The 25,218-nt window shown below is 46.5% G+C and overlaps 8 protein-coding genes across 13 annotated transcripts; 5 read left to right on the top strand and 3 right to left on the bottom strand.

The window, feature by feature from the left end:
- Window positions 1-866: 866 nt before the first annotated feature.
- LOC120457722 (troponin C) lies at window positions 867-2,306 on the top strand. The gene is made up of 4 exons (XM_044006752.1): window positions 867-1,023; window positions 1,189-1,363; window positions 1,426-1,677; window positions 2,204-2,306. The coding sequence occupies exons 1-4, from the start codon at window positions 1,012-1,014 to the stop codon at window positions 2,230-2,232; spliced, it is 468 nt and encodes a 155-aa protein (XP_043862687.1). The 5' UTR covers window positions 867-1,011; the 3' UTR covers window positions 2,233-2,306.
- Window positions 2,307-3,777: 1,471 nt separating this feature from the next.
- On the top strand, window positions 3,778-9,600 carry LOC120457711 (glycine-rich cell wall structural protein 1). Of its 2 annotated transcripts, XM_039645209.2 has the most exons (16): window positions 3,778-3,988; window positions 6,310-7,054; window positions 7,119-7,256; window positions 7,333-7,371; window positions 7,447-7,479; window positions 7,539-7,604; window positions 7,697-7,807; window positions 7,870-7,902; window positions 7,958-8,014; window positions 8,071-8,208; window positions 8,266-8,328; window positions 8,388-8,420; window positions 8,481-8,537; window positions 8,651-8,752; window positions 8,853-8,897; window positions 9,235-9,600. In XM_039645209.2, exons 1-16 carry the CDS (start codon window positions 3,974-3,976, stop codon window positions 9,444-9,446), a joined length of 1,887 nt encoding a protein of 628 aa, XP_039501143.2. In that variant the 5' UTR covers window positions 3,778-3,973; the 3' UTR covers window positions 9,447-9,600. The 2 variants fall into 2 exon arrangements, with proteins under 2 accessions (XP_039501143.2, XP_043862688.1); XM_044006753.1 differs by lacking the exons at window positions 7,539-7,604; window positions 7,697-7,807; window positions 7,870-7,902; window positions 7,958-8,014; window positions 8,071-8,208.
- Window positions 9,601-9,607: 7 nt separating this feature from the next.
- On the bottom strand, window positions 9,608-11,800 carry LOC120457715 (signal transducer and activator of transcription C). The gene is made up of 2 exons (XM_039645212.2): window positions 10,731-11,800; window positions 9,608-10,401 (listed from the first exon to the last, which is right to left on the bottom strand). Exons 1-2 carry the CDS (start codon window positions 11,178-11,180, stop codon window positions 9,742-9,744), a joined length of 1,110 nt encoding a protein of 369 aa, XP_039501146.2. The 5' UTR covers window positions 11,181-11,800; the 3' UTR covers window positions 9,608-9,741.
- A 3,012-nt stretch (window positions 11,801-14,812) lies between these two features.
- On the top strand, window positions 14,813-15,271 carry LOC120457766 (larval cuticle protein 1). Its single transcript, XM_039645263.2, has 2 exons — window positions 14,813-14,824; window positions 14,927-15,271. The coding sequence occupies exons 1-2, from the start codon at window positions 14,813-14,815 to the stop codon at window positions 15,269-15,271; spliced, it is 357 nt and encodes a 118-aa protein (XP_039501197.2).
- A 417-nt stretch (window positions 15,272-15,688) lies between these two features.
- Window positions 15,689-20,051, bottom strand: LOC120457730 (mitochondrial sodium/calcium exchanger protein). 5 transcript variants are annotated; one of them, XM_044006754.1, is made up of 8 exons: window positions 19,765-20,051; window positions 19,310-19,713; window positions 18,896-19,249; window positions 18,716-18,834; window positions 18,252-18,486; window positions 18,128-18,195; window positions 17,831-18,069; window positions 17,297-17,758 (listed from the first exon to the last, which is right to left on the bottom strand). In XM_044006754.1, exons 1-7 carry the CDS (start codon window positions 19,995-19,997, stop codon window positions 17,875-17,877), a joined length of 1,608 nt encoding a protein of 535 aa, XP_043862689.1. In that variant the 5' UTR covers window positions 19,998-20,051; the 3' UTR covers window positions 17,297-17,758; window positions 17,831-17,874. The 5 variants fall into 5 exon arrangements, 4 of the variants coding, with proteins under 4 accessions (XP_043862692.1, XP_043862689.1, XP_043862690.1 ...); XM_044006755.1 differs by lacking the exon at window positions 17,297-17,758 and having other exon boundaries at window positions 17,840-18,055; XR_006356538.1 differs by lacking the exons at window positions 17,297-17,758; window positions 17,831-18,069 and having other exon boundaries at window positions 18,252-18,475.
- On the top strand, window positions 16,177-17,191 carry LOC120457720 (endocuticle structural protein SgAbd-6). Its single transcript, XM_039645219.2, has 2 exons — window positions 16,177-16,582; window positions 16,714-17,191. Exons 1-2 carry the CDS (start codon window positions 16,571-16,573, stop codon window positions 17,089-17,091), a joined length of 390 nt encoding a protein of 129 aa, XP_039501153.2. The 5' UTR covers window positions 16,177-16,570; the 3' UTR covers window positions 17,092-17,191.
- Window positions 20,052-20,666: 615 nt separating the features above from the next.
- Window positions 20,667-21,362, bottom strand: LOC120457717. The gene has a single exon (XM_039645216.1). The coding sequence runs from the start codon at window positions 21,360-21,362 to the stop codon at window positions 20,712-20,714; it is 651 nt and encodes a 216-aa protein (XP_039501150.1). The 3' UTR covers window positions 20,667-20,711.
- Window positions 21,363-23,303: 1,941 nt separating this feature from the next.
- LOC120457727 (cuticle protein CP14.6) lies at window positions 23,304-25,214 on the top strand. Its single transcript, XM_044006758.1, has 4 exons — window positions 23,304-23,372; window positions 23,865-24,043; window positions 24,514-24,589; window positions 24,675-25,214. The coding sequence occupies exons 2-4, from the start codon at window positions 23,868-23,870 to the stop codon at window positions 24,828-24,830; spliced, it is 408 nt and encodes a 135-aa protein (XP_043862693.1). The 5' UTR covers window positions 23,304-23,372; window positions 23,865-23,867; the 3' UTR covers window positions 24,831-25,214.
- Window positions 25,215-25,218: the final 4 nt, after the last annotated feature.

Raw genomic sequence — 25,218 nt, 5'->3', positions numbered from 1 at the left:
CCATCCTCTTAATTAATGTCGATTTTTTAATTGCTCGTTAATTTGGTCGAGTTATAAAATGATTTTATGGGCACGGCGTGATTGATTCATAAAGCGTGACACTGCAGTGAATTGGAAAATGTGATCAGATTTAATCAAATTATGAGGGGATATTTGATACATATTTTAATGAGCACCACTTAAGCGTACACTGAGCGAAATGCAACTTCTGAAGTACTGCCACTTTCGTTTGGAATTTGACTGACTCATTCCGTATGCAAATTTCCAAATAGAAGCGAAACCGAAAAGCTAAAGCCGTAGAACAGGGTTGGTTTTAAGTTTCAGTTTGAAGTTTGATGTTATTTAATTTGCTAAAAACCAAGACCAGTATCGGTCGTAAAAGTATAAAAAGAGATGTTTTTTTGATTAAGGTTATTTAAGACTTTTTTATTAAGCGTCGTCATTAAGCGTGTTTAATTTCAACCGATGGTGACAGCGCATTTGAAACAGGTTTATCATCAGCATGATTTAGAATGATTCCATTTCCCTCCGAATCTGATAGTGATTTTCCCGCAGTGTTGGGTAAAAATAGTCACTGTTAAGCTTAGCAAACCACTACAAAGTCGAATTGGGTGGGTGGATGTGGATCGTCTGCTCTTGGTGGTGGTGGCACTGGTGGTGCTGGTGGTGCGGGTTTCTGTGGCCAGGCGCAGTAAATTCGGCAATGCTCAATGGTTTTACAGTGCTTTTCGTATTTTCCTTTTTTTCGCTCCACGAAAATTAGAAACACATTCTAAGATTTCCACAGGTTTGTGTGCGCGTTCACTTCCTTTGTTTATTTCGCTTGGTTTTATTTTCGAAATGCTGCTGAAAACCATAAATTAGCTTGTTACTTTTGGAATGCCTGGCGTTGTGTGTGGGTGTTTTCTGTTTTCCTTGTACTGGGAATCTCAAGAGCTAAATGAAGAAGTGGGGAACTGATTCAGTCGTTAGCGGTGATCGATCTGGTGAACAACTAGCACAGGATTTAACATGGAGAACATTGTGAGTGCAACTGGATTATTGAAACCCCTTAGGGCAAACACCTTGCACTTGAAAAAGTGTTATGCAACAGAGAAAATCCGTTTTTTTTATCACGGATTTATACCAAATTACAAACAATGTAATGTGTAAAAATTCACTGAACGCATTTCTATGCTTTCTCCTCAGGACGAAGACCTGACCCCCGAGCAGATTGCCGTTCTGCAGAAGGCATTCAACAGCTTCGATCACCAGAAGACCGGCAGTATCCCCACCGAAATGGTGGCCGATATCCTCCGTCTTATGGGTCAGCCCTTCGACCGGCAGATCCTTGACGAGCTGATCGACGAGGTTGATGAGGACAGTAAGTATTCTTAAGTCCTATATCGCGCTGTATCCAAGCTAACCCACCCAATTCTCCCGCAGAATCCGGTCGCCTGGAGTTCGAGGAGTTCGTCCAGCTGGCTGCCAAGTTCATCGTGGAGGAGGATGACGAGGCCATGCAGAAGGAGCTGCGCGAGGCCTTCCGCCTGTACGACAAGCAGGGCAATGGCTACATTCCCACCTCCTGCCTGAAGGAGATCCTCAAGGAGCTGGATGACCAGCTGACCGAACAGGAGCTCGACATCATGATTGAGGAAATCGATTCCGACGGCTCTGGCACCGTTGATTTTGATGGTAAGTGCGCGGACCAATTAGCCGCCGTCAGTCGGGCGATAAAGATCTTGGATTCCTTGGCCCCCTGCCAAGGTATTTTCCACACAAATTATATCAATTTGTTGCGGTGGAGCCCCCCGCCCCCAACCCGCTGACGAGGGGATACGCCCTTGTGGTTCTTTATTTATAGTTCTTTAGATCTTTACTCAGAAACAAGCAGAACATTTTGCCCCAGATTTCAAGGGGCTCTTCAACACTCCCATTCCAAAACCAATTTACTTTCTAATTTTTCGTCTTTTATAATTGGGCGATCTGTGTACCAGTATTTAACAGACATTTTCTAAGGTATTAGGATTAATGATAGTGTAGTGAACTGGATTACCTTCAGTTCTTTTAGTATGTTGCATTAATAATAAAAGTATCTTTGTTATAATTCTGATGTACTATTTGGTAGGGATCAGCCCTAGTATTATTATTCAACCCACGATTGGAACGCCTTTGAGTTTTCGCCACTCAATTAATTATCTTTTTCTAATTTCATTTTCAGAATTCATGGAGATGATGACTGGCGAGTAAGCATTGTGGAGCCATCGCATCTCAAAATTGTCTACCCCCAACACCCGAGGCTTGAATAAACGTTTTGTATTTTATTTCTACGATTGAGTAATCATAATTACGCTATAAATAATCCGCTCGTTCAGGAACTGCTTGAGTAGGAAAACCCCAAGCGCGGCAAACATTCTATGGCTGCAGTGCATCTGCATCCGAGTTGAGTCATCATAATTGCCGCCCTCTGGCGTGCGGATTATTATTAAATTTCGATGTTTGTGCAATGGGCTGGGAGGGGCGTGGCCGTCTGCTCATTTGTGTGTTAATTTGGCAAGGCCACCCGACGTATGAGTGATGCATGTTGCGCATACGCAACGTGGCCAGATGCATGTGCAGTTCTTTGTTTCAGTACATTCTCGGCGCGATCGCTGCCCGATCGCTGGCAGTGCGTGCACATTCCTTTTGCCACTTGGCTGGCGTTCTGGTCCGCACAGCTGTGACCATCCCAAGCAGAATAAGGCCCACTGACAACCTGCTAGATTTTTGCCTTTCCAAACAGCCATGTAGCTACCTACAGCCATCTATGCATGTGGCTGGCAAATGTCAATGAGCATTCTCCTTGTTGCCAAAAGATGTCAAGCATTTACGCTAAACTTGGCCGCCGCGACATTCGGTGAGTTTTCCCAAAAGCAGCGAAAAGAAGCAACTGCCCTTTCTGAAAAGTTTACGAAAAAAGGAGAAGGGGCTGGGGCAGATCGATGGGATGTTGGGGTTTGGATGTGGGATGTTGAATGTTGCCACCAAGTGGAGCAACTCGTTTTGCGCAATGCCTAGTCTTTCGGCCGGAGGGTGTCGATATTAGTGGTATTTATTGCCGCTTTAAAGCCAGTTTTCAGTTTTTACCCAATCATTAGGTGAAAGGTCAAAGACTGGACCTGGACGCCCTGTGAAAGAGCTCAAATCGAGGCGGATTGTGTTGAGTGTCAGATTTATTGACATCCGCCTGGGCAGACTTCTCAATATGCGATTCTTGACACCGAGCGCATTAAAACGGTTTCCCAAACGTGCAATTCAATGGAGATGAAGCTGAAGCTGAATGATGATGATGCGCTCGAGCGTTGAGGGTTTCGATTGGAATCCAATTTACGAGCACCACCAGCAGCAGCAGTTGCTTGCTAATTTTTACCCACTAACCGAGAAGAGATGTGGCTGAGAGCGTTTGTTTAACAAGACAAGGTACATTGAGTAAACGAGATGCCGCCGTTGAGACAATAGTCGAACTGCATGGGCTCGCGGATGAGGGGCACCACCTCCTCCTCCCTTTTTCGTGCGATTGTTTTCTGCCCCAGCTGGAAACGGAGACTCAGCCACCACCACCACCACAGCTGCACACGATTGCAATAAATGCCATAAAGTATCAAAATCTCAGCACTCGCTCAAATCCGAGTTCCAAACTGCAAGCTGCAAGCGGCAAGCGGCAAGCGGCAAGCTCCGGCTGCAGTTTTCGTTCATTCCATTCCATTTGATTGCATTTGGCGCCAAACCAAGTATAAAAGCTGGAGAACCTGGGCTGCGATCGGCACACAAGTACCGTGACATTCGAGGAGCCACAACACGACACGCGGAGTCACTGCATCGCTGGTGCGGCAAAGGATTCACGTGGATTACCTCAGCTTTGTGGATACATTAATTTGTGGATAATTTGTGTGTGCGCCAAGGATTCTTCTTACTAGTTCTCGACTGGAATTCAACAATCAAGATTGCTGACATGGCTCTTAAGTGGGTAAGTTCGGTGACAGTGAAAAGGGACTATGGATTAGAAAGTTTAAAAGATCCAAGTGCTCAAATGATTCGGCTTGCAGAGTCCTTTGTAACTCTATTTGTATAACAATAATTGTTTTAAAGAGCTTAACAAATTTATCCTGAATAATATTCCTTTTTTAAATAGGAACCTCGACTAAAAAGTAAAATCAGAAAATAATTTTGAAATATTAAGTATGTGTATTTCAATATTTGAATATACCATAAGAGCTATTTATACCCGTTACTCGTAGAGTAAAAGGGTATACTAGATTCGTTGAAAAGTATGTAACAGGCAGAAGGAAGCGTTTCCGACCATATAAAGTATATATATTTTTGATCAGGATCAATAGCCGAGTCGATCTGGCCATGTCCGTCTGTCCGTCCGTCTGTCCTTCTGTCCGTCCGTCTGTCCGTCCGTATGAACGTCGAGATCTCAGGAACTACAAAAGCTAGAAAGTTGAGATAAAGCATACAGACTCCAGAGACATAGAAGCAGCGCAAGTTTATCGATTCATGTTGCCACGCCCACTCTAACGCCCACAAACCGCCCAAAACTGCCACGCCCACACTTTTTTCCTTAGAATAAATGTTTTAAACGATTGATTTAGGACATTGTCTCATCAAAAATCAGGATGAAAATGGCAAAGGAATGTCGAATATAACTTTGCTGCTTTTTCAAGAAAATATTAGTTTATAGGAAACTTGAAGTTCGATTATTCTTTAAGCAGTGTGTTGTCCAATCTCAACCTAGCAACTCATTAAATTCCGCGAAAAAGAACGTGTTCCAACAATAGACCAGTGGAGTGTCCCATCTTGGAGTGCTAAATAGCCAAGGGTTTCCCCATTGCACTTAGCATATCCGATTGTCTTGGAAAGACCGAGTAATTCCCGCGAAACGCATAAATTAACAGCCCATTTGCAATCGGAGATGGCAGATGGCACGCAAAGTTGCCCAAGATGGATCTTGGTCGTGGCCGACCCGCCTCCAAAGCAGATCATCGAAATGGAAGCAGTGGCGACCCAATTGGCAGCCCATTTGCAATTACCGCAATTATATTTGCGGTTGCGAAATGCGAAACGCTGTCGAAGATGTCTGCTAGGTGGTCACGAACTCCAAGAGGCTCCCACAGACTCCTCGAGGCATTCTGGCCGAAGGGGCAGGCGTTGGTTGTTCAGTTGCATGTGCCACAGTCGCCGGATGAGTCAGTGTTGCAAATGTCAGAATTTCCACAATATTACATTATTACAATGCTCGGCGACAATGCGACTGCGGCTGTGGCGACAAGTGAGCTCATCATCGCGCCAATCGATGGAGCTGTTGTGTTTATGGCCTAGTGGAATCCGTAAACGGTTTAAACTTCAACTTGACACTCGTAGCTCGTGGAACAGCCCCAACCTCTCCGCTCCGCTTACCTAACCTTCCCTGCCAGCGATTCTCTGCGGACCCTCGGTTCACACGCTGCTGCATCTTCAGACGTCTTCTGTCTAACAAGAAGTCCATAAATATCAGAGTTCGCCTCAGGCTGAGACAATGATGAGCTCGATTGTGATAGTCAAGAGTCCGCGCTGCACTTGCAGCCTTAATGGGCGACGACGATCGGATGCAACAATGGAAAACGTGAGCGGATCGGATTGCGCCGCTCTGTCAATGGCCGAATGCTTCATTGATGAAATGGCCGACTTTTGGCTACACTCTTGACCCCTTTGGAGGTTCCGAGCGGGGTCATGATGCCCACTTGGCCGCGATATGTAACAGGGCTTAGTTAACGACAGTATCAACTAAAGGTTCTTATTGGATTTTGAGGTTTGGGAAAGGCTTTTCGCGTTCAAATTTGGTAGATAAAATGTTGTTTTATATGAGTTACCTTTAAGCACTTGCTTTTAAACTTAAAATGAACATTTATGACCAATGATTACTATCATAGCTCCTATGATCTTCAATTGTAAAAAGAACGTAGGTCCAAATGAGACATTTAAAATCGTTAAAAATTAACTTGCTTAAGCAGTAAATTCCACTTTTTATAGCGATCATTAAATAACTATTTCATCATTTGTAAAGATTTTTATATGTCGTCTTCAGATTTATGAACTACCCAAAGTTATAGAGCCAATTCTTGAACAATTAGCCACCTCTATGATTTTTCATTGGTATTTATTTTGCCATAAAATAAGAAGATTTGCCTGAGGCCAAATGAGAGCGTGGATCGCGATTGAAAATGCTAGACTCGGATGAACTTTCCATGTGCTTGCATAAATTTGTGAACTTACCAGGCAATCCCTACCTGCATCGATCTTTTTCAGGCTCTGGTGGTCACGACGCTGGTGGTTGCCCAAGCAGCCAAGCTGGATAACAACTACCTGCCTCCACCTGCAAGTGCGGCCAGTGCGGGCGGCAGTCCGGGAGCAGGGCTCCAGGGACCAGGAGGTGGCTTCGGCGGAGGTGGTGGCGGTGGAGGATTCGGTGGTGGCGGAGCGGGTGGAGGTTATGGAGGAGGCGCCGGCGGTGGACCAGCTGGTGGCTTCGGGGGAGGTGCCGGTGGAGCGGGTGGTGGCGGAGCTGGCGGCTTTGGGGGAGGTGGTAACAACGGACTAGGTGGCTTCGCAAACGGACGACCCATTGCTCCTGGCGGTGGAGGTGGAGGTGGCGTTGGCGCTCCTGCTCCACGCCCCAGTCCGCCAAGTGGTGCTCCACCAGCCTCTGGACCTCCCATCCCGATTCTCTCCTTCGTCAACGAGAACGACGGCGATGGCAACTACCGCTTTAGCTACGAGACCGGAAATGGTATCAAGGCCCAGGAGGAGGGAACCGTCAAGAACAAGGGCTCTGAGAACGAAATCCCCTCCGTGATGGGCTCGTACTCCTACACAAATCCCGAGGGCGAACTCGTCGAGATCATGTACACGGCGGATGAGAATGGCTTTGTGCCCTCCGGCAACGCCCTGCCCACTCCACCGCCCATTCCGGAAGCAATAGCCAAATCTCTGGCTGCCCAGGGCATCTCCATTCTGCCGGGTGGGGGATACAGCGGAGGTCCTGGAGGACAGGGTAAGTATCTATGCAAGAAGACAATACATTTCCCTACCACTTCATTGCGCACTTTTGTTTGCAGGCGCAGGTGGCGGCGGAGGCGGTGGTTCGGGATATGGAGGCGGATCAGGATTTGGAGGCGGTGGCGCAGGAAGAGGATCCGGTGGAGGCGGAGGCGGAGGTGGAGCTGGAGCTGGTGGTGGTGGTGGATATGGATCAGGTAAGATATCTATTCAAATTGCATTTGGGCCTTTTGCTAACTTCTACTTCCTAACTTTTACAATAATTATTTTTAGGAGGCGGCGGTGGTCGCGGTGGAGGACCTGGAGGTCCAGGTAAGCGAAAGAGTCTTTAAAATTTTAAACTGTAAACTTTTTAAAACTATACTTTGTTTATTTTTTAATTACCAGGTGCGCCAGGTGGCGGCGGATTTGGAGGTCAAGGTAAGACATGACTTACACCATGATTACACTTGGATCTAAGCAAATCATTTATTTTTTAGGAGGTGGTGGAGGCTATGGAGGAGCAGGAGGCGGAGGTGGTCGTGGCGGTTCTCCAGGAGGACCTGGTAAGTCAATTATTTCCGCTTTCTTATGTGAACTTTTTCTACAGAAGATCCGTATTTACATACTTCTATTTTTATTTCGTCATACATTTTAGGAGCACCAGGCGGAGGCGGATTCGGTGGTCAAGGAGGTGCTGGCGGCGGATATGGAGGTGGCGGCGGCGGCGGCGGAGGTCGCGGTAGTGGTGGAGCACCAGGAGCTCCCGGTAAGTTTGCGAACAGTGTTACTCTATAGTCACTCGAAACTTATTACTCTCTTCACCCGAAGGATCACCTGGCGGAGCAGGTTTCGGAGGTCAAGGTATGTAACTCCGCCTTTCGGTGTGTTTCAGATTGAAACTATTTATACTTTGTAGGTGGTGGTGGAGGATTCGGAGGTGGCGGCGGACGCGGCGGTGCTCCTGGTGCTCCCGGTGAGTTCATCATATCATTTACTTGATTTTGAAAATAGCCCATTGCTTATTCTTAGGATCACCAGGCGGAGGCGGATATGGTGGCCAGGGAGGAGCTGGTGGCGGCTATGGAGGCGGCGGCGGTCGCGGTGGTGGTGGTGGAGGAGCACCAGGAGCTCCAGGATCCCCAGGAGGTGGCGGATTTGGAGGTCAAGGTATGTTATAATAAGACTTTCCGGACATCCACTTTATGAAATCCATTCATCTTGTAGGAGGTGGAGGCGGATACGGAGGCGGAGGCGGCGCTGGTCGCGGAGGTGCCCCAGGAGCTCCAGGTGAGTTAATGATATAAATGATATAAATTGTTAAGAAAAATAAGAAAATGTTAATTTAGGATCACCTGGTGGGGGAGGATTTGGCGGTCAAGGTAAGTTAGCATAATATTATTCCAACTACAGGTGTTAAGTGCATCATATTTATCTTGTAGGTGGTGGTGGCGGATACGGAGGAGGAGCCGGTCGTGGTGGCGCTCCAGGAGCTCCAGGTGAGTAGATTAATATATCTCCTTAGAGGCATGATGTTAAACATACCATCCCTCTTTTAATTACACTGCGCAATTTACATTTTATATTAATTAAACAAATAATTATTTCTTAGGAGGTGGTGGCGGCTTTGGCGCAGGCGGTGGTCGCGGTGGTGCTGGTGGAGCTGGTGGTGCTGGTGGAGCTGGTGGTGCTGGAGGAGCACCCGGTGGACCCGGTGAGTATCCTTGGCTTCAGTGACTAAGAGTTCATTTTATGTTCCTACTTTGTGACAACCTGTTGATGGGAACTAATAACTGTTCTCTTTTTCAATTTAGGATCTCCAGGCGGACCAGGTTATGGCGGAGGTGCTGGTGGCCCAGGTAAGAAGCATTAGATGCATCAACTGGCTCTTACAATCTGTGTGGCTTATTGCAACTGCAAAGCTTAGTCTCATTCATCTTCATGAGAAAATGCAGCGAAGAGCTGTATTTAACCAGTTGTCTTCCCACACATTTCCATTGCCAAGCCTTGGTCTGTTGTTTTACCCAAGATCTAGTAGCGATCATTCATGAATAAAACATTTTGGCTTAAAGCGGTCCTTTTGAAGTCGCCAGATTATAATAATTAATTTTAAAGACTGCTTTAAATAATTACAATCTATCTGTTTACATAAGTTAAATGCCCATCTAAGCACGATCGTTTTATTTTGCTTTTAAGGAGGCGCCGGAGGACGTCCAGCAGGTCCAGGATTGCCTGGCAACCAGTACGTTCCACCGCCAGCTGGTGGCGGAGCACCCGGCTCGCCAGGCAGACCAGGATCAGGAGGAGCACCCGGCACCGGATCGCAATACATTCCACCTCCGCCGGGAGCGCCGGGCGGAGGTCGTGGAAACGGAGAGTTCAATCCTCAGACGGGCTATAGCTATTAACACCAGATTAAATTCCGAAGCGCCAATCAAATCTCTCACATCGAAGAATTTCTTTCACTAAACAAATAATTTATTTATATAAGCTTTCCTCGATTTTCTACTCTGACAATGTGTGTGTGCAACTATCGAAATAAATGATTATTATAAAATTGTATCTTTGATTGTATCATTTTGCCCCAGTGAACTGCGGAAATTAAAACCAGCATTTTGACTTTTCAGATGCATGTATTTCATGCCTTTGAGTTGCGACTACATCGTTAAGCTAACCAACCGTTTGAATGACATTAAATCGTTGTTATTTCTTTGGCGACTTCTTGAAGCGTCTGCCGTACTGGTTATAGCCATAGGGATCCACCAGGTTGTTGGGTCTGCCCCTCAGTTGTTGGGTGATTAGCGCCTGTTGCTGCTGCTCGTTTTGCTGCTCCTTCTGCTGCTGCTGCTGCTGTTGCTGTTGCTGCTGTTGCTGCTGCTGTTGCTGGTTGAGATTCTGCTGCTGTTGTGCCTGTTGCGCTGTCAGATTGCTGCCAAACGATTGCTGGCCAAATTGACCGGCATACTGGCCGGGAAAGTTGCCGGAATGCAGCTGATTGAACGGCTGATCCGGTTGGTATTGCCCGGAGTTTGGCTGCTGCTGCTGCTGGAATCCGCGTTGCTGTTGCAGCTGTTGCTGCTGCTGCTGCTGCTGCTGTTGCAGCGGGGTCAACGGCTGTTGTCCTGGAATCTGGGGACGAAAGGGGGGGTTGGGCAGAGGGGGTGGCAGCTGGCGGAAGGGCGTCTGGTATGGATTCAAGTTGGGATTCAGCAAGCCCTGTTGATAGGGCTGGGCACCCGCGAAGTATTGCGGGGTAGATGGAATGCCCGTGCCCTCCGCTCGAAATCCGTTCTCATCGGCGATGTAGCGCACTGTGATGGGTGTGCCTTCAGGTGAGGTGTACGAGTAGGATCCCTGAATTACCTGTTCATTCATAAATAAAGCGGTTGAAAAACAGCACCCAAAAGCATGAAATGCATTTTGTAGTTTTAGATAGCTTTACGCCGAAAAGATTGCAACGAAATTCTGTCCAAATTCGAATCTAATGGTCGTTAGGTTTTTGAAAATAATTTACCCGAGTTCTTGTTTGGAAACTTGTTCTAATAAAAGAATAACCCAAAAATTAGTTGTACACATCAACGAACGCATCTTAAGAGAAGGACACAATTTTGCAGTAATCTCTACTGTGGGATCATTTAAAAGTCCATCTTCAAAAGGTTCGTGATCAATGGAAACAGAAACAGCAAACCCACCTGTGCCTCGACGCCCTCACCATACCCCAAGTTCTTAACGTATCCCTGTGCCTGGGCAGTGGTTCCGTCGGCCGACGAGTATCCGTAGGAGAAGCTTCCATCCAGATTGAGTTCGTTTTGGTAGGCGGTGATGGGCACGTAGTTTTGTTGCTGGTACTGGTTGTAGCGGGTATAGGGGTTCTGCAGAGCAGCTCCAGTGAGCGGAGGTGCCAGTGAGTTCAGGGGATTCCGCTGACCAGGAAACAGGCCCTGACCCTGAACGGGATTGGGTTGGCGTCGCTGGAAGGGATTGGCCGGCTGTGGCAGCGGCTGGAGCGGAGGCACCTGCGGACGTTGTCCCTGGAAGCCGGTTCCAGGTAACTGAGCCTGGCTGGCGGAGAACCAGAGGCTGGCCAGCAGACAGGCCACCCAGCGGAGGTGCTGGAATCGAGGGGCACGGGGTACCGACATTTAGGCTGTCAGTGGGCAGGTGCCGTGGATCATAAATCTCGCGAACGGAGCACAAATTACACGCTCGATAAACCCGACGATTCACTTAGGGAGCTGGGAAACACTGGTGATGCTGAGAGGCCGAGAGATTCAATCGCGTACCGAAGCAAATCCGTTGCCGCCACTGGAAGTCACTGATCGAAAGCCGTGCCACGACTGCAATTGCGGCTCCCACCGGCGGCCGTATTTATGCGGATCTCGATCGTCGGTTCTGGGGGTTCGTCAGGCCCTAAAGCTCAGCTCAGTTATGGTCAGAACAATCAACCGCTTCCTGTGCCCTGGCCTGGCTATCGGCTTCTGACTGCATCTCGATGGCAATCTCGCGGGCGGCCAGTGTAATTTATCTGCGTGTTAACAAGCCGCTGGGTGGCAGCTTTATTGGTTTTTTATCGGCCATTGACAGAAGGACAAACGAATTTCGTTTGGCTGCAGCTACTGCTCCGGCTTCGGCTTCGGCTTCGGCTTGGGCCTGGGCCTGGGCCTGGGCTGATTGATATCTTCATGGTGGCCCAGCGGCCTTCTTCCGCGCACTTGTTTATGAGCCGGCCCCCATATGCAAATTCTGGCTCTTTTTGCTCCAGCACTTGTCTTCGCATCTGCCTCGAAGGTGTTTGCTTGAGTTATGTGCTGACAGTGGATAGCCCCTCAATTTCCCTTGGTCAAGGTGGAAGTCGGACCTCAACTTGGCCTACAAACATCATTTGTCAAATGGCATACTAATCAAATGAGATACTGCCTATCCCCAGGATAGCTTGAGAGCTTTTCGGGCCCGGGGTGTTCCATTGTTCCACGCTCCAGTGGGGTTAATCATCATCTCTGTGCGACTGGGATTGCTCATGTCTAGGTGTGATGTGGTCGCCATCACTCATTTGTAACTGCCAAGTATCTGACAGATACATTTTCGTTTGTCATCAGTGCGAGCTGCCATTAAAAGTCGAACATGTCTTGTTTCATGTTCAGCTCCATCTATAATTGCATATGCTAATTCTGTGGATGTTTTTCAATCCGATGCGAGGTCAAATTTCGCGTTGGGGCTATGGGTCACCACGCAATTGCGAGAATTTGATTATTTTTAAATCTAAGCTTGTATCTCGTTTTCCGCCAGAATAAGTCATCATTTGTGTTTTGGATGGAAAGTTATGCGAATAGTGTCAGTTAAGCTGAAGGTGCCTTGGTAATTTGGGAATCTGCCTAAAAGACGACTAGCAATTTGTAGTTAGGAAATATTAAAGCTGAGCCGAAAAGTAAGCTACATAAATATTTAAAGTCCAAATAAGTTCCTCTTTGGGTCGCAACGGTATTTTAATACGCTTCTCTTGGAAACTTTAGCACATGCCAAGCAAGACAATTTAATAACTAATGGATATTTTTAGTTTGAACATAAATTGTTAAGATACAAAAAAAATAACTCCTTTGGATCTAAAACAGTTTGGTTACCTACTTTCAGCTGCTTTTGCTCTTCTTTTTGTAACTATCAATTAAAATGGTTATTTTACTTTTTAACTTTTTAATTGCTTATGATTTTCAAGAGTGCGCTATTTTGGTTATATTTTAGATGCATAAACCATACATTTTATAGTTTAATAGCCCATATATGGGAAGTCAAATCAGCGACCGTGGGAATTTGTTAAGTAGCTCAATGTTCTGCTAGTTTGGTTATCACAAGCCCCTTGTTTTCAATCTTTTTGGTTGCTATCTTTAATGTAAAATGACGCCTACGCTTGTACAATGTTTTGACCCAATAAGCAGCAATAAAACTAAGTGTCAAGTACTAATTATAAATATGTTTTAGCCCATATTGGCTAACAGTTGCCTGATTGATTTGCCATTTGAATAATTCGCAAACTTGGGGTATAAATAGTCATAAAACAAAGCTCCAAAATGCGGGAAAACGAGATGCGGGGAGCTCCATAAAAATGGCCCGCCAAATTTATGCAGAAATGTGAGACACAACAAGCGCACAACACAATGTGGTTGTTGGCCGATGAGCAAACCACATTAAAGACGGGTCGGACACTCCTCCCACGACTCCAACTCCGACTCCGACTCCAACTCCGACTCCAACTCCGAGTGAACCATGTCTATGAGCTATAGGCCTTAGCCCCAAATCCAACTGAAAGTCGGACGGCAAAGGCGACGGTTATTAATTGACTGCGGCCAGAAAGTTGCACCGCTTCGAGATGGTTTAGATGTTTCTTACTTTGTAGAGTGCGCCTGACATTTTGCAAATGCGAATTGCATTAGTTAGAAATTATGGCCGCCGGCGGGGCTAATTGATTCACTTTGTGGCAGTGCGTAGTGAGACTGCGGATCGGGATTCCATCTGCAGGTTCCGGCTGGCAGATCTTGGCTAAAGGTTAGAGTGTCGCAGCTCTGAATTATGACCTCGTCGGCATTGCGGCTGCTTCATTAATGAGTTTCCACTTCTGTGGCAGGCGCGTCAAATGCCGCTCTGCAAAGCCACACTCGAAAAAATAGAACTGCTTCGTTTCGGCCCTTTCATCACGTCCTCAAATAAACAGTTGCGTTCTTTATGTTTTTGAAACATTTTCATAAATCACTTTATGGGGGTAAAAGGTGTTACGTCACATAAAAATATATAATTTCTATTTATTTTACATAAGACAGACAATCAAGTAGCAAATAACGCCGCACAGCTTAATGTGCGATGGTATATCTTTATAGTTAATTAAGAAAATCAAGAATGCTATACATTTGAAATGGGTTTTATATTTCGAAGCTGTTCTATGTCATATAGGATGTTTCTATAAAATCTTATGGCAAAAGTGCGCCTTCGGTTTCCACAACTATTTCTCCATGTGCAGGCTTGCAGTCGTACCTGATTCCGCGGGATTTAAACCAACTCAGCGACTGGGGAGCCACCAAGAATCAATTTATTAACACGTTGCCCCAGAGCCTGGCCGTTTTGGCAAGTGGAACTGGAAATTGGAACTGGGCGGGCCAAGGCAAATGCCAAAATGCAACTTCTGCCGCAATGTGGTGCTGCTGCTGGTGGCGCAGCTCAGTTGCGAAATTGCTGGAAATTATTATTGAATTCTTTTTGTCTTGCCGTTTGCCATAAATGTTAGCCGCTTCTCAAAGGCCCAGAGGTGCCCACCCACTGTATCAAAGTGGCTGGCTGGAATTTGCATGTAGAAGGCACGTAGAAGTCAGGTGGAGCCGTCGTTCGTTACCATTTCTGCGCCTTTCGCTTGCCACAAATTGCCGCAGTGCCAAATTGTGACAAATTTTATTAGCTGCTGCACCTTTCGAGCAGAGCCCACGAACCCACGCGATTCACATGTGGCTGTGATGCTATCTGCATTGTAAACATGACAGTTTACCTGCTCTCCACACTTCTTAATGGCCATTTGAATTGCAAATCTGCGGTTCAACAAACCCCAGAAATCCGAGAAACACGACCCGCTACTTTCTACTGACCTCAATTAAAAAGCATCTGGATAAAAATGATTGCATAACTTTTGTCTACTGATTGGGTGGAGAAATGTCTCTCCTTATAACTGGGTTATCGTCTAACGGAGTGCTATAAAAAGCGCAGAATCTTTCCTACGCGCTTAGTATTAGCATAAATCATGTTCGCATTGGTAAGTAGCGGATGGCTCATGAATACCCTGGCGTTAAGTGACTCCACATCGTTTTTCTTCTCGTTTTTTCTTTAATTTTTTATTTTTTTTGGGAACTTCCAGCTGTTGATCTTGACTGGCTGCCAGCTGCTGTGGAGTTCGCCCGCTGAGAGTACTTCCATTAACGAACCGGTGCCAATCCTCAAATCGGTGGCCGAACAACTCACCTCGGGTTCCTACCTATTTTCGTACGAGACCGCAGATGGCACCTACCGCGAGGAGCTGGGCATAGTGAGCCGGAGCTCCGATTCGAAGAGCTCCGATGACGAACTCGAGGTGTCCGGTATTTATCGCTATATCGACGACTGGGGCCAGGAGGTGGAGGTGCGCTACACGGCGGACAAGAGTGGCTTTCTGCCTCATGTTCGGTATATATCCAAGGGGAAGCCTATAAACCATTTCGCATAGAGCCATTATCTTTGATGGGCGCACATTCTTGAAAATGTTAGGCAGACAATTACCAGAGCCGAGCGGCGATACAGGGGCGAATGCCCGGCTTTTGGGCTCCAAGGAGCGCCACACAGAAAAAAATAGTTGCAAAATAGTATTATTATAATCTTATTCTATTTATTCACTATCTGCGCAGAGTGATACGATATTCGTCTCCACTGACCCAACTTTAAGCTAATAAAATGTTTAAAAACTACACTTTAAGTAATATCATTTATCATTTTAGATACATTTTGTGATATCTGAGAAAAAAAGGTATAGAGACATACAAAAACGTTTTACGGAAAGTCTTCGGGTTTTGTATAATTTTAATGAATACATTTTTTTGTGTGTCAAGTCCAACAGCTGAATTTGGATCCCCTTGCTCATCGCAAAGCTATTTAATTTGCGTCCGATCTTTGAAATTAGTTAAGCCGTCAAAGTTATAAATTGTGGCAGCAGCGCAGATTGCCCTTTTGCCAGATCGCAGCCAAATGTCGCTGGGTGCAAGAAATGAATTAGTATTTATCACCCCATGAAGTACGTAACGAAAAAAACACACGATCGTTAGTATCTAGCCCCGGAACTGGCGATGATTGAATTAATGGCGCCGCAATGTAAATGAAATTGCTGATGCACCCCATCGCGATTCTGAATCGAGCCATTTGTCAGCGGAAGATGTTCGATCGATAGTTACTGATATGGGTATATCGACAGATAGCTAGATAGATAGATAGATAGATAGCTAGAGAGATAGATAGATATTCGCCCTGGGCTAGGGGCTACACCCCGGCGTGGATCATAGTATAAATTGCATCGAAGCTGACATTTTACACATTTCTGGGATTGGTGTGGAGTAGATTGTGGTGTGAAGTGCGAGGTGCGACTGATTAATCGCGGCACCTGGCGAGTGGGTGAAGCCGTGTAAGTTATGCAGTTGCAGAGGCCGTTAATGTGGCCGCCGAATGATAATCGGTGTCATCGATCGCCATGTGACTCAGATGCCGCCAGCATAGCGACATATTTTCGAAGCCCAGTCTCGAAAACTGACCCATCCGAGACCTTGACATTTGGAGCGAGACGAAATGATATTATTGGAGCTTTTGCGGACGGGATGCAAACATGTTTAGCATGTTTAAGCGAAAGAGCCGCAAGAGCTGGATGTGGTCGAAATACTGATGGAGGAGTGAGTGGCTATAAAAGCCAACTGGCCGATCCACTTCCAGTTCACACGCGCTTTAACTCTCGCTTTCTACGCTCCCCAAAAACTCAACCAAAATGTGCAAGATTGTAAGTGGACCCAAAAGAGGATATAGATCGAAATGAACTGCATATTATAAGCTAAAGTGGAATGTGAAATAGAAGGGGACTTGCAGACTCGAAGACAGCATAATGAGTGATTATATTATGATCTCCTGCAGCTTCCTTTCTTCGTCCTCGCCGTGGTAGTGGCCTGCTGTCACGCTCTTCCCGTGGAGCCCGAACGCGAACCCGTGGCCATCCTGAAGTCCGAGATCATCAAGCATGAGGATGGTAGCTATGACAGCGCCTACGCGTCTGCAGATGGAACCTCGCGCAACGAGGAGGCTGTTGTGGTGGACAAGGGTACCGACGAGGAGGCTCTGGAGGTCAAGGGATCCTACAAGTACATAAACGAAGATGGCGAGGAGGTGGAGGTGTTCTACACGGCGGGAAAGAACGGCTTCGTTCCCTACGGCAGCATTATCAACCCGGAAATCACAGCCGTAGCTGAGGCAGCCAAGGATCTGCCCAAGGAGGTGAAGGCGGAAAAGCCCTAAAAAGTGTTTCCTGAATAAGATCTCGTAGAAGTTAGTAAGATAAACGACAAGTCCCAAGTCCCAAGTATTATCACTTGGCAAACTAAAATAAAAACCAACGCGACTGCGATAGAGTTGTTTTAATCTGTCTGTGTGTTCTTCCAATTCGCATACATTTACTTCACCCATTTGCACATTTTAGTTTGTTTAGCATGCACAGAGAAAAGTGGGTGCAAATTAGAGCCATCTTATATTTTAAAAATCATTTTGTATCTGCGCTTCACCTAAGGTATTATCCATATTTCGCTCATTATTTTTCTTAGTGCACAAGGGACATACATTTTAGATTAATTAGCATGCGAAAATGCACAGAGAAAAGTGGGAACAAAGTAAAGCTATCTTAAGTTGAAAAAAATCATTGTATCTGCACTTCACCTCAGGTATTATCCATATTTCGTTCATGATTTGTCTCAGTGCACAAGGGACATACCCCGCTTAAAAGACCTTGAAACAAGATCCAAACGTGGCACAGTATCAAAGTCTGGGACGTCGGATGATTGAGCACACGTTTGGCCATTTTGTGGTACAGTGAGCCCTGGGGGCATCAGACGAGAGAGACACCTGTTTCAATACATCATTACACGCTTAAACATCGTCCATTAGCTCGAATCAAAGACGAAATGAAGATCTAACGAACAGGGAAACATAAGAATGAAATTGGTTATATAATGAGGCATAAATCATCTCTCAATTTGCATACGTATTTTGTAGGTTTCAGACTCGCAGTATAAGTCGCCTTCCTGCTTACACTCCGTATGCATGGATCACGCCCTTCTCCAGAAGAATTAGAACTCCCAGAAAGAAGATGTAGTACGTAACGAGCAGAAAGCCACAAGCTCGTCGCAGTTTAAAGTTCGTGGTTAGCACGGAAAGCATCGAGAAGCCCATTCCGACCTCCAGGAAGATGCAAACCGTCTCCCCAAATCTACCTTCCGATGGCTGCTTTAACTTTATCCCTTAAAAAACGTAATATCGCAACATTTACTGTGCTACTTACGAAAATATTGCCGGGCGCTTCTATAAACGAGTTCACCACCAATGGCATGGCCAAGAACACAAAGGATCCTGCAGGGAAAGGAATACCCATTTAGCCTTCTGCAATATCAGCCATGACTACCCACCAAATACTGGTGCCGAGAAAGTGGCCGTCATTGCCATGCGAGGCCAGCCTTGGTGGGACAGTGAGAGATTCGCCACCAGGTCGTTGCTACTCAGTGCCCAGCAAATGGCCGTGGTCAGCGAGAACTCCTGGCTCACTTTCAGTACGGTCGCCATCGTAAAAAACATGGCATTCACCTCGGTAGTCAAGCAGAAGATCAGGAAGACTGCGGCCAGGAAACCCATGCTAGATGTAAACTGCAAGTTAAACTCCATTTGGTCATCTTTGTCATATCTGACGACGTCGTTAAATCGGAGATGAGTTACTCGAGATTAACTGATAAAACTAGCCTACTTCTGTAGTCATTCCCATATATAGTCATGTGCCAATATGAGGTTAAGAGCAATATTCTTAGTCATTAAGGTGAAACCGTTTATACACTTGGGAACGTGCCTGAAATATGCGCTAGAAATACCGAAAACTTACCCTGAAAAACATGGGCGGGGTGTCAGTGCGCGTGAGAAAGAATATCATGATAGCCACAGGAACCATGGTGATGAGCACAATCATATAGACGGCCACACCCGCAACGCTGTACCCCCGAACTGAAATATGGATCGTGAGGTGAAAGAGTCCCGTCTTTCTAAGGATTAGGTAGCCTCTTACGTATGATGTAAGCCATATAGGTGGGAACAAGCAGCACTTGCATGTTGAAGAGCAGCTTGGACCATCCGTACAGAGGCGCGTTCATGTCGACCTTTGGTACGAGTAGTCTGAGCAGCATGTCGATGGGCTGCTTCACTATCAGATACAGCTTCACTAGGAGGGTTCCACGTTGAAAGCGATCCTTGTCAAATTCAGTGACGGTGTTCCAGAATTGCCGGAACAGCCGCTTATTTCGACTTCCGTGACCAATGGACGAGCGATCGATTTGCGGGCGCGTCAGTGGCAACTCCTTCTGCGGCTTCAGTTCCTCCAGCTGCAACGCCTCAGTCACATTCAGTTGTCTTTGCTCCATTTCTGATAAGGAGAAAATGATGTTCGAGCTTAGTTTGTTAATAACAAAAAAAAGGGACTCACTTTGAATGCGGGCAATCAGCAAGTACTGATCAACGATGGTCACCACCACATAGCCCACGAAGATAAGGGCACTGGGCAACGCAGCTACCCAGCTGATACCCTGGGGTCGCTTGTGGATGTAGTCCATGTAGACCGTGTTGAGGAACAGGAAACCAAAGTCCCGCAGGTAAGTGTTTGGCTGCATGTGGAAGGGCTTGGTCAGGATCACCAGTCCGGCCACGAAGAAGTGCAGAAACATGGTCTGCGACATGCACGCGAGGAAGGAGTACTTGGAGCCCTGCATCCTCGAGGCGATTGCCGTGAAGAAATCCGGGGATCCGCTTGCAACGGCCAGAACCGTCACTCCGGCCGTGCTCTCGTTCATTCGCAAAAAGTCTGCGATCACCATCAAAGTGGGACAAAAGCTGGGGGAGAATATTCAACCATTTTCACATCACTGCCAATAAACAACTCACTAGTTCTTTATGGTTATCTGCATCATCCAGAAGACGTAAATGGCAATCAGAAACATGCCCAACACACTCCAGAAGGAATTAAAACTATTTCGGACGTCCACCTTGCAGTAATGCCATGCCAGATAGTTAAACAAGTTCATATTGATTAGGCAATCCGATGTTTTTCGCACAAAGTTGCATTTTTGTGACTCCAGCAGGTCGTGGACCATGGAGCAAGTGGTTTCCTCACGCATTTTGAACTCGCTATACAATTCCCCCAACTATTATTTCTTGAGAGCTGATCGAAATCCCTAGGCTTTCTAATGCTGATAAAATAAGAGAATTCTTAAAGTTCTTTCAAATTATGACAATTTTAACTTGTGAACTCTTAAAAATGTGTCGCTATTCGATTATTGCAGTTTATTTGTTGCCAAATATTGTTTTATGTGGTTTGCGCAACAAATAAGCGCCATTACTTTGATTTAAAAAAAAAGTATTTTAAGTCGTTAATAAAGGCCAGCTTTATGAGATCCATAAAAATGTTTTTGCTAAAATGCTTTTGTATGTATTCCATTACCAGTATTTTGTTTTGCCGGATTACTAATCAACGAAATATCTTCATTTTCTTTGTGTTCACTAATCTGTTCTCGCTTGAGTCAATTGTTAATCCTTCTATATTCTGCAATAAAGTTATGAGCCATGAGCGTCATGCCAACAGTTCGATGTCGGCGAGATAATATTTCTGCGGCCAGCTTTCTGCTTAAATTAGCACTAACCAAAGCGAAATTTATGATAAGTATTTATATGCAGCACGGAATCCGCATTTCACATGCAGCTGCTGTCGCTCCATTCGAATCGAGAAAGATGCGGATTTCAGATAAGGAATCGGTTTATTGCTAGCCAGTTAAATTAGATCGCACTTGGTTTTAAATTAAACAATACTTGGGTAGTCTAGTTTCTAGGGGAGCTTAGGCAGTCTTGGTCTCAACCTTCTTCTCCGTCTCGGTCTCAGCCGCAATGGCGCTCTTGACCTCCGCCTCGGGCACGGCATCGAGGACCACCTGGACGGGCACCACCTGGGACTCGGCGGGCAGGGGCTCGGATTTCTCCACCACAACCGATTCCTTGGCCACCAAAGGCTCCTCCTTCTCGACGGGAACGGCTTCTTTCTCGACAGCAGCCTCCTTCTTTTCCAGTTCCTGGGAGCGGGCCTTGCGGTACTTCTGCTCATCCTCGGGAACCTTGGGCAGGAGGGCGGCTGACTTAGCCAGCTCGGTTATCTCCTTGGGGATGATGGTGCCAATGGGCACGAATCCGTTCTTGCCGGCTGTGTAGTGCACCTCCACGGTGTTGCCATCGGCGTCGATGTAGCTGTACATGCCGGAGACCTCCAGGGCCTCGTCCTCGGTACCGGCGTTCTCGATCATGCCCTGCTCCTGGCGCATGGACTGGTCACCGCCCTCGTAGCTAAAGTGGAAGGAGCCGTCGGGGTTCTTGTTTGTCTCGAACTTCAGCAGGGGCACAATCTCGCGTTTCTCGGTGGTGCTGTCCACCTGGCCAATGCTGGCGGCCAGAGATCCACTGGCCAGGGCCAACAAGCAGAGGGCGATCTTGAACATTTCGGTGGCTGTTTTTGTGATGGTTGGTGAGAGTGGAGGGGGAGATTTGGTGCTTTCTTGGCGGGAACCGACGGACGACTTGGCTTACCACATCTTCCATCCACTTTATATACCGGCGTTCAATGTGCGCAGCAGCCGCGAATTAGCATCTTCCAGTCCCATTACGCCATAACCGAAAAATACAGAAATATACCCAAAACAAAAACGAAAGAAAAAATGAAAAAAACACAAAAGAAATTCTATGGAAGCACGCAGAATGTGTCTTAATAAAACACTCACATCTTAACGACACCATTTGCATACGAGTATCTGTGATTCAGCGACTTGGCTAAAACGTAAGTCACCAAAAAAAAACAGAGGTCAAGTGATAAAGCCCATGATGGTGGGCCACTGTAATGAGATCGATTTGGGCCGGTTATCCGAATTTCCAGCAATCGCAAAAAAACCCGCCAAGACGGCTTGATCTTCGTGTCCGAAACACGTCATAAACTTGTTTCGCATTCGCTGGCAGTCAATCCATCACTTAAAGTGCCCGAAATATCCAGGCAAGCTGATTGATTGCCAATGTTTAGGAAACTGCACTCGATTAGCATAGTGCTGCATAGTGCTACACGCTCCAGCAGACAAAGGGGCATAAATTAAGATATAGTACATTTGAGGTGCGCTTAAAACGAGTGCATATATCGGTTTCGGATTCGAATCGCACGCGATCCATCAGTCATCATTCATCACACGGGAAACTACTTGGCCACCGTGAGTGTGTGCAAAAAACATCGGCTAGTAGTGAGTAAGCCAAATTGTATGTCAAATGTGAAGAATGCCATGAGCCAGCGGCACACAACTCTTCCTCTCGGCGAAAAACTGCAATTTGAAAAGCGGCCCGAAGGCCAAAGCAAAACGCGGGCAACCGCGAAATTGGCCAAGTAACATGGAAAACAAACGAAAGGGAAAACCAACGGGCAGCGGGAGTAGGGAGTAGGGAGTAGGGAGTTTGCCTAAAATCTCGGCCGATGTTCATCATGTTCGTGATCATCTGCCAACGCCGAGCTGGCTGGATGTTGGCAGCAGTTATTGCTGTAATTTTTATGAATTGCAACTGACATTTCCTACACGCTGGAAAGTTTAAAGTTTAAGCCCCAAAAAAAACTAGCCTTAGCCGGCCGGCGAAAATGTGCCAAATGGGAGCGAGTTACTGGTGCAGCTGGGAGTGGTGCCTGTTGCCAGTTGCTTGGTGCCTGGTGCCTGGTCGACCTGGTCAGCGAAATTGGCCTAAAAGGGCAGGCTCAGCCGGTCTACATAGGGTGAACAAAGACAAATAATGCACTTTAACGATGCATTGAAATGGACAAGCTGGCTACGCCCCATCCCGCGGCCCATTCAAATGTCAGTTGGCAGAGATTCGATCTCCACTCATTGGCAGGCATGTGGCCAAATAGCCAAATGGCCAATTCATCAAATCCAAACCAATTGCAACATCTGTAATCTTTTAATTAATATTTGACTTAACGAATTATTGCACCCAGCCGAGCATCCAGCGGGGGCACTAATCAAATGAAGTTCGCATTGCTAATTCACATAAATTACACCGCGGAGAACTGCGATCTGCGAGCTGTGAGCTGTAAGCTGCATACGCGGCGTATGCGCAACGCCCATTTGCATTTGAAACTCGTTGCGCATACGCTACGTGGTGCACTGGCAGCGATGGCAGCGACGGCAGCTCTTCCGATTCTGTTGCTGTCAAGCAGACAAACACTGTTTGTTTCGACTCCCGCTCGGCCCGCTCGGCCCGGTCGTCGGCTCCTCCTGCCCTTCCAGCCGCCGAATCTGGGCTGCTGCACTGCATCTGGCTGCATCTGACTGCGGATGCTGCTTCTGCTTCTGCCGCTGCTCTGCTTTGAGCTGCAGTGAATGCGATTTCGGTATAAAAACGTTTGTGGCAACTGCAGCCAAGTCAAAGCATTTTTGACGAGCCTCCCAGCGCAGTACCAGCTATCAAATCGCGAATCCGAAGTGAGTTTGCGTTTTAGTTGCGGTGGTGAACCCTTGAAGACAGGATCACACATATACACAGCTCAAATAGCTCAAGCTTAAGCGAAAAGTTACGAACGAGTGCAGAGACAAGTGAAGTTGATCCTGCATAAAGGATATCAAAATCAAAGCAATCTCCTGGAATCGAAGCCTCTTTTTGGATATTTTTCCCACGATCCCCACCATCATTGCCATCATAATTTCGCAGAACTTTCAAATCGCAAAAGCCAATCGGGGTATATCAGATACTAATTGCCAAGCAACGAGTTTGACATTCAAAGACAACGCCGGGGGCATCTCAATCGAGCACCAAACACTGAACACTGAACAGTGAACACTGAACACTGAACACTGAACACTGAAAACCATACACCAAACAACAAACACCGCACCTCATCTGCAGTACTTACTTATGACTCTATTTAACCACCGCACCGCCGCGCGGTTCCCCGCCTTCTATTTCGCCCACTAAAGGTCATGACGCTCACCCACGCCTCCTTCGCAGCCCTCGTCTTGGCCCTCTGCTGCCTCAGTTTCATTCAGGCCCAGCCACAACGCGGAATTCCCCCACCCCGCGGCAACTCCTTCGACGCGAACGCGGTGATCCTCAAGCAGAACTTCGACCAGAATCCCGATGGCTCCTATCAGTACAAGTGAGTGGGGTCTAATACATGGAATACATGGAATACTTTCCAGGACTTTGAATGGGTACCACAAAATCGTGTCATCTCACAATGAAAAAACTTAACTTAATGTGCAGCACTTGCATTTAGAATCATCGTAAGAATATAATCGGAACGAATAGGTTCGCTTGGTGTGTGAGAAGCTTTTTGGAATCGAGAAAATCAAGGTTTTTAATCTTAAATTTTCAAATATGAAAGTCATTTTGATATTATCATGTTGAGTTTCAATATAGAGTTAAAAATTGAACAGTATGAACATTATCTGCAGGGAATGTAATGTAATTTATATAAAATCTAAAAACACATAGCACCTACTTTTCTGAGACTTTTCCAGGTGCTCCAGTTGCTTTTTATTATTACGCAGAACTACTACCCTTTCTCTGATACATCATGCAACATGACTTCCACTGAGAATTAACTTGTATCTTTAAAACTTGTAGCTACGAGACGAGCAACGGAATCCGAGCGGATGAGGCTGGCTATCTGAAGAACCCGGGCAGTCAGATCGAGGCTCAGGTGAGTCTGGTTTTCGGTGCAGCATGCACCACTTTGTAGCCTACTTATGGGCGGTGCTGAAACTCTCTGTCTCACTGCTCTCTAGGTGATGCAGGGCTCCTACTCGTACACCGGACCCGATGGCGTGGTCTACACCATCACCTACATTGCTGATGAGAACGGATACCGCGCCGAAGGTGCCCACATACCCACTCCGCCTCCAGTTCGCGCCGCCGCCGCTCCCGGAAGATTCTTCAAGTAATCCGCTCCGTGGTAGAATCGTGTTTTAATTCTTCATCGTCATGCTCAAGTTGGCAATCTTTTCGTTGGGGGCCAGTGCCGAGCTGGCCGAAAGTGAACCAGAAACAGATAGAGAGGGAGCAGCTGCTCGTTGGAGGTCATCATCCCACCCAGAATCATTTCCATTTTATATCCCGCCCCTGACAAATCTCACTCCCTTCGTGCTTCATCTGTGCATTTCTACAGCCAATTCGCATTCTACATTCTACATTCTACATTCTACATTCTACTTAGTGCTTAACGAACTTCGTGTGAGATTAACATTTGTAAATTACGTAAGATCGATTGTTAAATGTCGTACGGCAACGCATGCTCAGCAATAAAACAAAAATTGCACAAAAATCAATCCG

Source organism: Drosophila santomea, unplaced genomic scaffold (assembly GCF_016746245.2).
Source record: "Drosophila santomea strain STO CAGO 1482 unplaced genomic scaffold, Prin_Dsan_1.1 Segkk79_quiver_pilon_misjoin1_scaf, whole genome shotgun sequence".
NCBI lineage: Eukaryota > Metazoa > Arthropoda > Insecta > Diptera > Drosophilidae > Drosophila > Drosophila santomea.
The sequence above is the reverse complement of the archived record's forward strand: the minus strand, read 5'-3'. Positions and strand labels throughout refer to the sequence as shown.